At 39.9% G+C, this 12,505-nt stretch overlaps 1 protein-coding gene across 1 annotated transcript; it reads right to left on the bottom strand.

The window, feature by feature from the left end:
- Positions 1-476: 476 nt before the first annotated feature.
- n4bp1 (nedd4 binding protein 1) lies at positions 477-11,171 on the bottom strand. Its single transcript, XM_083552047.1, has 7 exons — positions 10,628-11,171; positions 7,280-8,727; positions 5,076-5,206; positions 1,920-2,016; positions 1,616-1,723; positions 1,410-1,511; positions 477-1,295 (listed from the first exon to the last, which is right to left on the bottom strand). Exons 1-7 carry the CDS (start codon positions 10,937-10,939, stop codon positions 980-982), a joined length of 2,514 nt encoding a protein of 837 aa, XP_083408173.1. The 5' UTR covers positions 10,940-11,171; the 3' UTR covers positions 477-979.
- Positions 11,172-12,505: the final 1,334 nt, after the last annotated feature.

Genomic DNA, 12,505 nt, shown 5'->3' with positions numbered 1-12,505 from the left:
AAATTCAGAAATTATTACCCACCAGATTCAACACAAGATGGAAGCAAAGTCACTCATGATGTATAGGACTAAAAAGGAAAAAAAAGCTGGTCTAAACGTCTCAGATTCATACAGCCATTCACGTGTTATGTGTTTTAAATCAATGCCTGTAGAGAAATGGCAAGGCACTGCCAAAGTGTTTTTTTTTTTTTTAATATATATAAATTAATCACAGATCCTGTAGACGACTAGTCATTAAGGTCTGAATGTCTAGACATATGTACAACTCAATTAAAATGTCATAGTTAAATACTGTAATATAGTTGTAGGAAGCCATTGTAATAGAATTTGAAAATTTAAAGTGCCAAATTAACTTCTCAGAAATGTTCATGCTTTAATCATATAAGTTGATATTAATAGTAATAAAATGAAACCCTTTGCCATACTTTCATTCAAAACTAGGATTCATCATTTAACCCTGATAACCAAATCACTAGTTGAAAACAACTTGGGCAATTTATTGCATCTCAGTTCGACTCAAATGGGCCAATGCCCAAAATCATTGTTAAAGAAACTGACAGCAAAAAACAAACATCTTCTGAAGCCGTTACCGCAAACCAGTTTGAACACAGTTGCATGGCTAAAACACCTTTTAGAACAAAGATTTTTTTTTCATTGATAAATTATGAGAGGAATTTTTGTAATAAATATTTACATCAAATATGTGCCACATGGAATCTACATCTTTCGACATTCGTTTAACTCAAATCCAAACTGAAGTGTATTAATTGTGCTTGTAAGCTACATGGAAGGGATCTGTAATCTTGAATGCAAATTATTACAAGATTCCCTAAAACGAACAACCCATTTGTAGCAGTCTTTAGATTTCAATGTCTTTATAAAAAAAACAACAAAAAAAAGTCATGTTCACCATTGTTTTTGTAGCCACACTGACATGATACACTGCTTTGTGTGTTTGTGGTCTTAACAGTCATATGTTTTAGCCCAACAGGAGGGCTGACAGAGCATTCAGGTCCCTCATGTAAGGGTTTTCATTGAGGATGCAATCGATGCGCTGGTTTTGGTTGGGGAAAATGTCGTACAGCTGCTTCTTCAGCTCTGTAGTTTCTGAGGGTGAGCGCTGTGGAGGAGGAGAAGGAGACGGACGAGGCAGATGCCAGTCAGGGGGGCTGGAATGGGACCAGTGCAATGCAGATCTGGACTGAGTGGGCAGCGGGGCATGTGTTTTGGTATAAACTGCTGACGAGACCTGCGGGTCCATCCTCAGTGTGGGCATGAGAGGACTTGCAGTGGATCTGGACAGAGGAGGAACAAGGTCATACAACTTTTTCAAGCACTTTTGTTAAATACCACACCTTTTTAATCGTAAGCCAACACTATGTGTAGAGTTTTATTTTTAAACAACTCACCGGCTGTCTTTGCGCAGGAACTGCTCCAAGTGAGGCCCGTGTTTCCCCAATGGATCATCTGGGATCATGAAATGATCCTCCACAAAGGTGAACTGCAAGAGTCTGAACATAGCCAAAAAAGAAAACAGATAGTGTTCAGCTTCATCAGTTCTGTTGAAGCCTCACATATATTTAAGACGGATTTACAAATGAAGTGAACATATTACCGCTCTTGTATGATCTTTCTCCATGCCTCAGACTGTGTAACAAAGTCTCTCAGGTTGTCATTAGTGACAACGATGCCTCCTGTCTTCTCTGCCAAGTGAAGCAAGAACCTGTAGACAGCAGGGGACAGAACCAATTTATTCCATCAGCTTTTAGTAATTTAATCATCCTTTGCAATTAAGAAAAATGCTTAGCATTCTGTAATATTATATATAATAAATCATCTCATAAAATGATCAATGATAATCACTTGGAAATAAAACGATTTATAAACAACTAGGATTGACCTCTTTTAAGAGCTTATACCTGTCATCATGTGAAGTTATCCTTTGCCCACAGACCTCTCTAGAGGGGGTGAAGGACAGCAACCGCAAGTCCTCCAGCTGATTAAGGAAGTGTTGTTCTATAAGAAGTAGACAAAAATATATTCAAATGAAATCTCTAAAGCTCTCGCACAAACAAAATTCTTAGCACATTTAACAAACGGAAAATTAATTTAACAAACATGTCATCCAAATTCATATAAATGGCATATAATTGCATTTACATGTTAATTAAGTGTAAAATGTAGAAGTGTACAATTTGATTCATATTACTAATGTGTCTTGTATTCTACATTAATGGCCAGCTTGCGTTTATTAATGCACGCTGGAGTATTACTGCCATCTAATGGGGAGAAGCAGCTTTGCTACTCAAACTTAAAAGAGCAGACAAAAAGACAAACTTTCATATATTCTCTCTCTCACACACACAGAGAGAGAGAGAGAGAGAGAGAGAGAGAGAGAGAGAGAGAGAGAGAGAGAGAGAGAGAGAGAGAGAGAGAGAGAGAGAGAGAGAGAGAGAGAGAGAGAGAGAGAGAGAGAGAGAGAGAGAGAGAGAGAGAGAGAGAGAGAGAGAGAGAGAGAGAGAGAGAGAGAGAGAGAGAGAGAGAGAGACTAAAATCTGTCTATGCAAACCCAATCTCAAAGTAGGAAACCACCTATTTTTTGTGTCCATGACTCACTGATAAACCAGTTAGAAACTTGCATACATTTGTCCAACATGACTGAATGGCAACACTGGTAACACAAGTCATGTTTAACCATAAGAGATTCATTGACCACAATAAGAATCTTTTCACAGTAGTTGTGTTTTGTTTTGCACTAGAGGCTTGATGTTGTTACATGATTGGAATAGAAAAAAGTTGTGTCCTTTACAGAGCTCTAATCTCAACCCCATTGAAGCCTTTAGAATGAACTAGAATGCTGACCACACCTCAGTTCTCCTCACTCGACACCTGTTTCTGCCCTCACTAATGCTCTTAAGCACAAATCCTCCCAGCCATGCTAAAAAATCTAGTAGAAAGCCTTTTCAGGAGAGTGGAGGTCATTATAACAGCAGAAGAGAATTAAATCTGGAGTTGGATCACAAGCATATATGCGTATTCTCATCAGGTGTCCACAAACCTTTGGCTATAATGTATATACAGGTTTGAAAGATAAGATAAAAAAAATGAAATATGTTTCCTTTTTGTCTGTCTCCTACAAGTCAAATTCTAGAATTAGAAATTCTGCAGAAGTGAAAAGGGGAATAAAGTGCATACAAAGTCTACTGAAAGACATATTATACCACCTACCAAGTCTTATGAATCATATTAGCATGCACAATAGGAAGTATACATCAGCTTAGTGTTTGCCTATGTAAGTATGGAAAAAGGGAGTAGCAAAAGTTTTGGTTTGAAAGGTTTAACAAGCTGTAGGCAAGTACAGTCATGTACTCACATACATATTGTATTTGTATAACTATTTAAGATAAGATATACCTTTATTCGTCCCACAGTGGGGAAATTTCTCAAAAAAATGTCTTCTTTACTATATTAGGTAAACATACAATTCAAGTACCATACATGCACACATTAAAAAAAGAAGGGATGTTGATCAGTGCAGACATGAGTTTAAGGGCTTTGATTGGTAAAAAGAAAAGAAAAAAAAGAAAAAGAAAGGAAATTAATTATGTAAAGTTGTATTGTTCGGGAGCACAAACTGATTTAGTTGTCAAAACAGATATGGTGTACTTCCTGTGGTGGCTCACCTCTAACTCTCTTACTGCAACTCACTTAGAGTTTTGAGTTGTGGATAAGTCAGTTGAGTTACATTTGATTGTATGGCTGTAAGTAAGACTAAAGCATTTATAAAATCGCACAAAAGTGACAATTCAACATCCATTTTAGTATATCTCCTAGGAACAATACTATAGAAATTAAACTTGGATAGATTTTAGCATAGTCAGTGTGCAGCTTGTATAGCAGTACAGATTTACTGTCCTCTAAAAATAACTCAAAATACAACAATTATTGTCAAAATAACTGGCAACAAAAGCAAGTACACCCCAAGTGATAACAGCTGTACGTCATGTAACTATGCAAAGCCACACGTCCTATGCAATAGTTTCATGTTTTTGTCTGCTTGACAGGACCATACAAATTTGTGTATCTTGTATTAGAGCAGTTAAAATGTGTTGCTTTTAAGTACGGTCCGGTTGCCAGTGCTCAGACGATACGCCACCCACTGCAAGTATACATGGCAGTCCTTCCAGAAGGAAGTTTTTTCTGAAGCTGGCTCACAAGAAAGCTCGCAAACAGTTTGCGGAAAACAACCTGTCCAAGAGCATAATTTACTGTAACCATGTCCTGTGGTCTGATGAGACTAATATAAACTTGTTTGGCTCAAATGGTGTCCAGCAGCAGGGCACCCTGGGGAGGAGTACCAAGAAAATTGTCTTACCTACAGTCAAGCATGGTGTTAGTAGCATCATGGTCTGGGGCTGCATGAGTGCTGCTGGTACTGGGTGCTGCGGTTCATTGAGGGAAACATGGTTTCCAAAATGTACTGTGACATTCTAAAGCAGAACATGACACCCTTCCTTCAGAAGCGGCAGTTTTTCAACATAATAATGATCCCAAACACACCGCCAAGATTACAACTGCCTTGATTGCCTCTGGTAAATTCCATGCTCAGAAGGATTAAGGCAGTGCTACATAACAATGGCGTTCACACAAAAGATTGACACTTTGGAAACAGTTTTAACATGTTCACTTTTGGTGTACTCACTTTTGTTGCCAGTTGTTTTGACAATAATGGCTATACAAGCTGCACATTGACAACTCTAAAATATGTCCACGTTTTATTTGTATACTCTTGTCCCTTGAGAAAATATACTAAACTGGTTGTGGAAATGTGAAGGGTGTACTCACTTTTGTGAGATACTGTAACTGAACTTTTTGTGGTTAAGGGTGTTGCTTGAGAACCTTACATTGCAGGCAATTCTGTGACTTAAATTCACTACCTCTTGGCTACTAGAACAAAAACCACTGCTTCAGTGAGCAAATAACAGCAAACAAACCTCTAGACATTTAACAAAAACCTAATCAGTTTTTAGACTCTTTATCAACCCTGGAATGACACAAGTTACTGGGCTTCTTACCTGTAATGTTGGTGGCTCTTTTCTGCCTCCACTGAGGCACAAACACAGTGATCTCTCTGTGTCCCCTTCGCCAGAAGGCTTCGACAGCAATGGCAATCCCGCGACAAGAAAAGACTCGATTGAGTCCGTGTCTGGAAAGAAGCAGATGTATAATGTTATTGACACCTGGGCTTCATGAATGAGCAACATATTAAATTGACTCAGAAGTAAACTTTGAAAAGGTAATAGAATATAGGTTTTATGTAAAAGGAATGCCCTCATGGTTAGCACTGGTACAGGGTATCTGAATCAGGAAAAGCTTTAAGATTATGTCTCTATGGAAACCCAGTAACAGTTAAACAAACACCTGTATTTTATCTAGGACATTAAGACCCCTCCACCACCACACACACACACACACACATATATATACCCCCCCCGAGGGAACTTCCCTCTATGAGAGAAAGTGAAGTTGAACAGGAAGTGTTACTAAATCCACCACAGATGACGTATATAATAAAATAACCTTGTCATCTGGAAATGTAAATTAACAAATATGCAAAAAACCCATTCAATTCTCCCAGGGTATATCTACCAAGAAATAACCACTAAAAAAACCCTTGTAATTTTATCCCAGTAAGATCCACATTATCACCTACTTTGCTCACCTCTTATCTTAAAATATTGAAATGAAGAGAAAAAAAAAAAATCCTAAAACATTTTGGTAAAACAGCAACAATATCCAATTTTTTTAATTTTGTTACACAGTCACATATTTCATCAGCACTGTGGAAGAAATCAACACAAGTGAACATCACCGTTGAGCCTAATAGCCTTGTTAACTAATCATCGGGTAGTTTCAATCATAATCATGGCTTTTATACAGCAGTTTTAAGGAGGATACAAACAATTGTAGTCCATAAATCATCTGGAGGAATATTTACACATGAATTGTGCTCTCCTTGAATGCTTTATATCCAAGTAGAGCTTTGGTGTTAAACTGACCAGAATGTGAACTTTAAACAGCTTGCTTATTTCAACTGTAAAATCAACCATACCAAAACATTTGTAAATGTCGTGAGAATTGTTGAGCTTGACAAGGTAAAGTCCTTGTGTTTGCTAGCAGCATAGTGGTTGTGAAATTGGTGTTTTTCAATCCAGTGAATTGGCCGCTGATTTGTAAATATTTGATTCCGGTTTCCTCACACTTTGAGGAGGAACCTTACTGGATTTTCTCAATGTCCCCGAAATAATTTTAAATATTGTGTTTGTTTACCATCTAACAGCAAGGAGACTTAAATTAGGACGTTACAATAGTATTTGATTTAGTAGTTGAACTGTGAATAAATAGTTTCTTGGAGTAACGCAGTGCTGCTGTTGGTGGGTGGAACACCACAGTTCACTTCACATCCTCCAATTACATGTAGGTCATCTATGTGAATCATTAGCATACAGAAAACATGATGCAAACTAGTTCTTATAGTATAGACATGTCTTATTATCTTGGCATCAGTTTTTAAATGAACAACTCTTAACATCCAACCCCACCCCCTTCCCCCCAAAAAATAATTTTTTACTTCTCACAAAAGAGACCTTTAGCTCACATTATTATAGGTCAGGACATCCCATACTCCTTTTTTCACTAGGAAGCGACTCAAAACCTATTGCTCTGGGGATGTCAATGTGTGTTTTTTTGAACTCCCACTACAACTACTTCATTACCACACATAAAATGTCACTGTTATTCAAATATGTCCCTAGCGTAAGTCATCCTCCTACACCTAAACCATTAATCACACCTTGGTGCCCACTGTCACAGTTCTCATAACAAGAGGGCCTTGCAGGAAACCACCTAGAGAATAAAAAAGAAATGCTGAAAAGTAACATCTGAAAGAGATGACAGAGAACAGGAAGCCTGAAGATGCGTGGGCAAGGAGCCCACAACCTGAACCAATACAGGTCACCCACTCATCTTCTGCCTTATCTTAGTTCATGACACCTACTCTCTTTTACACACACATGCACGTACAGACCTGGGTTCAAAACACACACATTCACATGACTTACTGGCAGTGACTTCTTAACCTTTAAACATTCTCTCACATTCAGAAACACACAGACATCCACAAATATGGAGGGAACAATAGCTACTTTTAACTTTGCTTCTCAGCTAGTTAACTACAAATCTGTATCAATTAGCTACACGAACATACACAAATACTTACGCCATGGCAACATTGCTGCCGTCTATGATGATATGCCGAAGCTCTGAGCGCCCAGGTACATCCTGCAGGACCAGCTGATAGGGAGTGCTCAATGAACTATGAAAGCGGGACAGCCCTGTAAGAGGAGTGGACTTTGGTGGTGCTGGTGGCTCAGTGAGGGGCAGTGGCACTCGTGGACAGGTCTGGTAGGAACAGCTTGGCCGTGTTTCTGTTGCACAACTGCGCAGTGGTGTCACTGACTCTATCCGCATGGGCCCCACAGTCTGTGAACCACCCCGTGACAGGTAATCAAACCTGGAGTCTGATTTAATATCCAGAGGCCCAACTGTCCTGCATTTTCTCCCAATCTCTATAACATCATCGTCACTGTCCAGTGTAGCTGCACTGATTGACTGGCTCTTCTGGTTCCAACCATTACTGTTGGGCACCTTGATATTCTCCTTTAGCTTGATCTCTGTTAAAGCTCGTCCTTGCACTCGTTCCTTCTCCTTAAGCTTGCTGTAAGTGGAGTGGGTAGATGGACATTTGTTAGAGGACATGTCTTGGGTTTTTTGGCTCTCCTCCACGATGCGTGCCAACAGCAAGAAAGTGTCTTCAGTTTGGCCTGTTTCACGTACTACCCGTTCAACCACATCCTGCTGGTAGCCCATGGTTCTAAAAAAGTTCACCAGACACCGCAGATTGGTCTCAGGGCTCACAGCATCACCTTCGTCAGATGTGTCACCAGAGTCCAACACCAGTGGGCCCATCCTGCCAGGTGGCCTTGTCCGTGTCTGGCTGTGATCACGTGCTTTTTCCCGATCCTGTTCCTCATCCCTTCTCTCCAGTGAGTATTGTCTTTTGGTGTCTCTTTGCTCACTCTCAGAAGAGCGCCGTTTGTGTGTTGGGCGCCCGTTCAGTACCGGAACGTCAGCTATAAGCACAGGGCTGGATGACTTGTCCTCAAACAAAACTTTGTCCTTTGTGGATGATTTTTCCTCAAAGGTTGCAACCAAGATTCGATTGGAGAGCTCAGTGACTGGAGTGCTGGTCTGCGAGCGGTCCTGCTCCAAATCCACACTAAGCTGTGCTGGGCTCTGCACCAGTCCCAGAAGCTCCTCCTTTAAGGCGCTAGGCAAAAGCAAAAGCTCCATGGTGTATTTGTCTGCTCGCTCCTCCACAAAGTTTTTAAAGGTTCGTTTGACTGAGGGCTCCCGGTCAGCTGGTAAGCTACGTTTCTCATGGAAGAGGGCAACAAACTGCTGCACGCGGCTCTGTGCCATTACCACAGCTTCGGTACAACCCATCAATTTCAGACAGCCCGGCTGCAGCACCTGCACTTCCGCACTTGTGTCCCGAACCAAATGGTCCAGAAAGAGACCACCAGCACCACCAAAGATGCAATGCATGTCCACTGGATATCTCTCATCTTGGTGCAGCTCTGGGTCACAAAGGCCTTTAACATACTCCTATAAAAAAATAAAAAAAAACAATAGAATGGTGGCATTAGTTAGTCAAGAGTCTAACGACATGGCTTTGATACTGCCTAATTTATAAATATATTACACATTATTTCATGTAGGAGTTAAAATGTATGTGCCAATAACAATCGTGATTTGGGAGTTTAAGGCTTGGAATTGGACCAGGCTTTATTAATCATTGGGATAGTTATTATTATTATTATTATTATTATTATTATTATTATTACTACTACTATTATTATTTCAACCATGTCAAATGTCACATGTGCATCAACATAACTCTAATACCACAAGTTTCAAACCCCTAACCAGTTGGTGTTTCTGCATGACTAATGGGTATTGCGGAATGGGAACCAGTCTAGCCTAGTGAATATAGCAAACTATTTGTGTCGCTCGAAAGATTTAAGGCTTGTGATCAGGAAACATTACCTAATGCCTTGGGTTTTTGGTGGCTATGAAGAGACTAAAATAACCTGCCAGACCTAGGATATGTGAATTTTTCGATCTGCTGACTCAGAAAGTAAGTATGTGGGTCTGTGATGGAATGACTGGTTTTCCACTCCTTCTCTGCAAGTGTCATTGTGACACAGGAACCCCCTAGAGTAGACCTTTACATCGACAAAAGGAGCTTGTGATTTTTCTTCGTTTAGCTTGAATGAGCATTCCATTTACCGAAAATTACAGGCCAAGATTACCAGTAATGACAAGGGGCTGAGACTCAGAGCTCCGAAGGACAGTGGAAACCAAACATGAAGCACACACTGGGGGTCCCCGGTCTGACTAAGCAGAAACAAAAGTGTGGCAGCGCTGATGACTTCACAGGATGTGACATGTCTTGCTACTAGCCAGTTGTAATACAATGCATTAAACACTGGACCGTCATTAGAAAACAGGTCGCCGCTGAACAAGAATCGGTCGCTTTTGCAAGAACAATAATCTATTACAATCATTGTGCAATGAAGGTTTTTAGTGTTTTCAAGTGGATAAATCTTAAATATATACCCCCCCCCCCCTTCCCCCTCTATGATTCTGACATGTCACCCTGTACAAGATGATCTTAGTTTAAACTCTATGACAAACTGGGTGTTCTCCCTGTTGCTGTGGAGCTGATCAAAAGTGATTTCTGTGAATTACTATGGGGTTCTAGTAATAACTATATAGACCAAGATTGTGGCTATTTCTAGAATGTCTACCAGCATTAGAAGCCTTAAAGAGACCTATAGCTTTAGATCTAAATAACCCCGACCTACAATTGAAACATCAATGTTAGGATTCCGTGTTGTATGCAGTCGGACCTGGGTTTTCCAGTCTAGCACTCATTATAACGTGGATATTCCACATTTCCCAGCAGCGGCGAGCAATTCTTACTTCCGCTTCACGATTCAACGTAAACAAATGCGCGTCAGGAGCAGTGAGTAACGCAGCGCACTCAACGGTGGAAGACCGTGCCATGCCAACTTCACAGCAGGTTATGTTCATGTCACTGGGGAGGTTATTACAGTAAACTTCACAGACGAGACCATGGGAGTTACATGTGCAGTATTAAGTCAACAACTCTTTGTGACAGGACTGAAAAGAAACACAATGATCAACTGAATGAGAAGCCAAAACCTTCCTCTTTCTCCCTCTTTAATTTATAATAAACTGCTAACAAACAACAGCAAATAATCTAGAAAACATCCTTTCTGCCTTATAATACAGACAAACTTAATAAACACAATTCAATTAATCCATATTAGATCCAGTGATCTGTCGCTGCCCTGGTGTTTGCTATACAGCCATTATATCACTATTTGAAGCTCAGATTGCCTTGGAAGCTTTGTTGGTGTGTGTATATGTATGGATTCATGATGTAACCCCGTGTGTTGTTGGTGAATTAAGACAATACCTTTGCCTTTGAGACATCCTCTTTTTTCCCATTCAGCTGAAGCCAGATTTGCCTAGAAGCCTTACTTCCGTGGGCTCCAACAGTGTGGTCGAGAAGACCAATAATTGTAAACGTCACCTGGAAAACTTGCTCGACGCGAGACTTCGCAAATTTTAAATCCTGCTCTTTGCCTTCGTCCACTGTAAACTCGTCGACAGTCCACGCATCCGGCAGCAGTCTGTTGGCGGAGGGAGCGCGGCTGTTGGTCGGCGCCGTTTCGCAGCTTAGCTCGGTGATTCGCTTCATGCCGGGGAGGGGCCGCGTTGTTGACATGTTCGTTTTTTTTCCTCACTTGCCGTTTCTTCTGGGTCGGACCACCTCGAGGCTATTAAACGCAATACAACTCGCTTTCCCCTTCATGGTTTCAGGCGTATCGTCTCCGTCCTCGACCTCAGGCTGTGGCACACCAGCAGGCAGGCGTTTAACTTTTAGTTAGTGTACAGCACGGCTGCATTCGACCAACCCACAGAACCCGGAAAACCCCAGTTGACGTCATCAACACGCGACCCTGACTCAATCGAACCGACAAAAAAGCATTAAGTGTAATATTATATCATATTACAGAATGAGTACAACAATAAATATTTAAAACAGCAACAATCTTATGTACACTAACAAAGTCCAAATGAGTAGTACTCATATTATATGGTGTTTATGTAACAATGTACAACAAACTGAAGGTGATTAAAAGTATTAGTTTTTTCAAATGAGTGCAGCAATAAATATTATTTCATCAAGATAACAGAACAACATATAAAATTCACTTTATTGTAAATTTGTGTTTGTTGGACTCAAACTGTTCACATTAACAAGATCACTGGATCAACAAAAAATATAACACATACAATAAACGGCTTACCTCTGTATTTGAACTGATTTGTATGTATAATTGAATAAATTGAGTTATAATCTCGTTTCTCTCCCATTATTTTATATATATATATATATATATATATATATATATATATATATATATATATATATATATATATATATAAATAATCCAGTCATTAGGGTTACACAATCTAGTGCACTCTTAGTGACGGTCCCAAGCCTGGATAAATGGGGAGGGTTGCGTTAGGAAGGGCATTCAGTGTAAAACACGTGCCAAATCAAATATGCGGATTACGAAAGAGAATTTCATACCGGATCGGTCGAGGCCCGAGTTACCAATGACCGCCACAGTTACTGTTTGACAAAAGGGTTCCTGTGGAAATTGGGCTACTGTTGGCCAAAGGAGGAGTAGGATGTCTACAGAGACAGCAGGGAAAATAGGAGTGTAATACATATATACATATATAATATAGGTTTATGAAAAAGTTTAACAACTGTTTTGAACTCTGTTGCTTTAAACAATTAGGCTGTGACTTGGCTACTCCAAGGGGCCCCTAGAGGTGTCTGATCACATCAGCATTTTCACATCCTTAGATTGGATGGTCAGAGAGCTTACTATTCAGAGCTCTCGAGCCACACCTGTAACAAACTGCACAAGATTAAATATACAGGTGCATCTCAATAAATTAGAATATCATTAAAAAGTTGATTAATTTTAGTAATTCAATACAAAATCACACACAGACTGATCTATTTCAAGTGTTTATTTCTTTCAATTGATGATTATGGCTTACAGCTAATGAAAACCCAAAATTCATTATCTTAAAAAACGTGAATATTGTTAAAAGGTTCAATATTGGAGACTCGTGGTGTCACACTCTAATCAGCTAATTAAATCCAAACACCTACAAAGGTTTCCTGAACTTTTAAATGGTGTCTTAGTCTGGTTCAGGCTACACAATCATGGGTGAAGACTGCTGACTTGACAGTTGTTCAGAAGACGAT

The sequence above is a fragment of the Silurus aristotelis genome (assembly GCF_946808225.1).
Source record: "Silurus aristotelis genome assembly, chromosome: 10".
Lineage (NCBI taxonomy): Eukaryota > Metazoa > Chordata > Actinopteri > Siluriformes > Siluridae > Silurus > Silurus aristotelis.
Note: the sequence above shows the minus strand (reverse complement) of the source record. Positions and strands in the feature narration are given on the sequence as shown.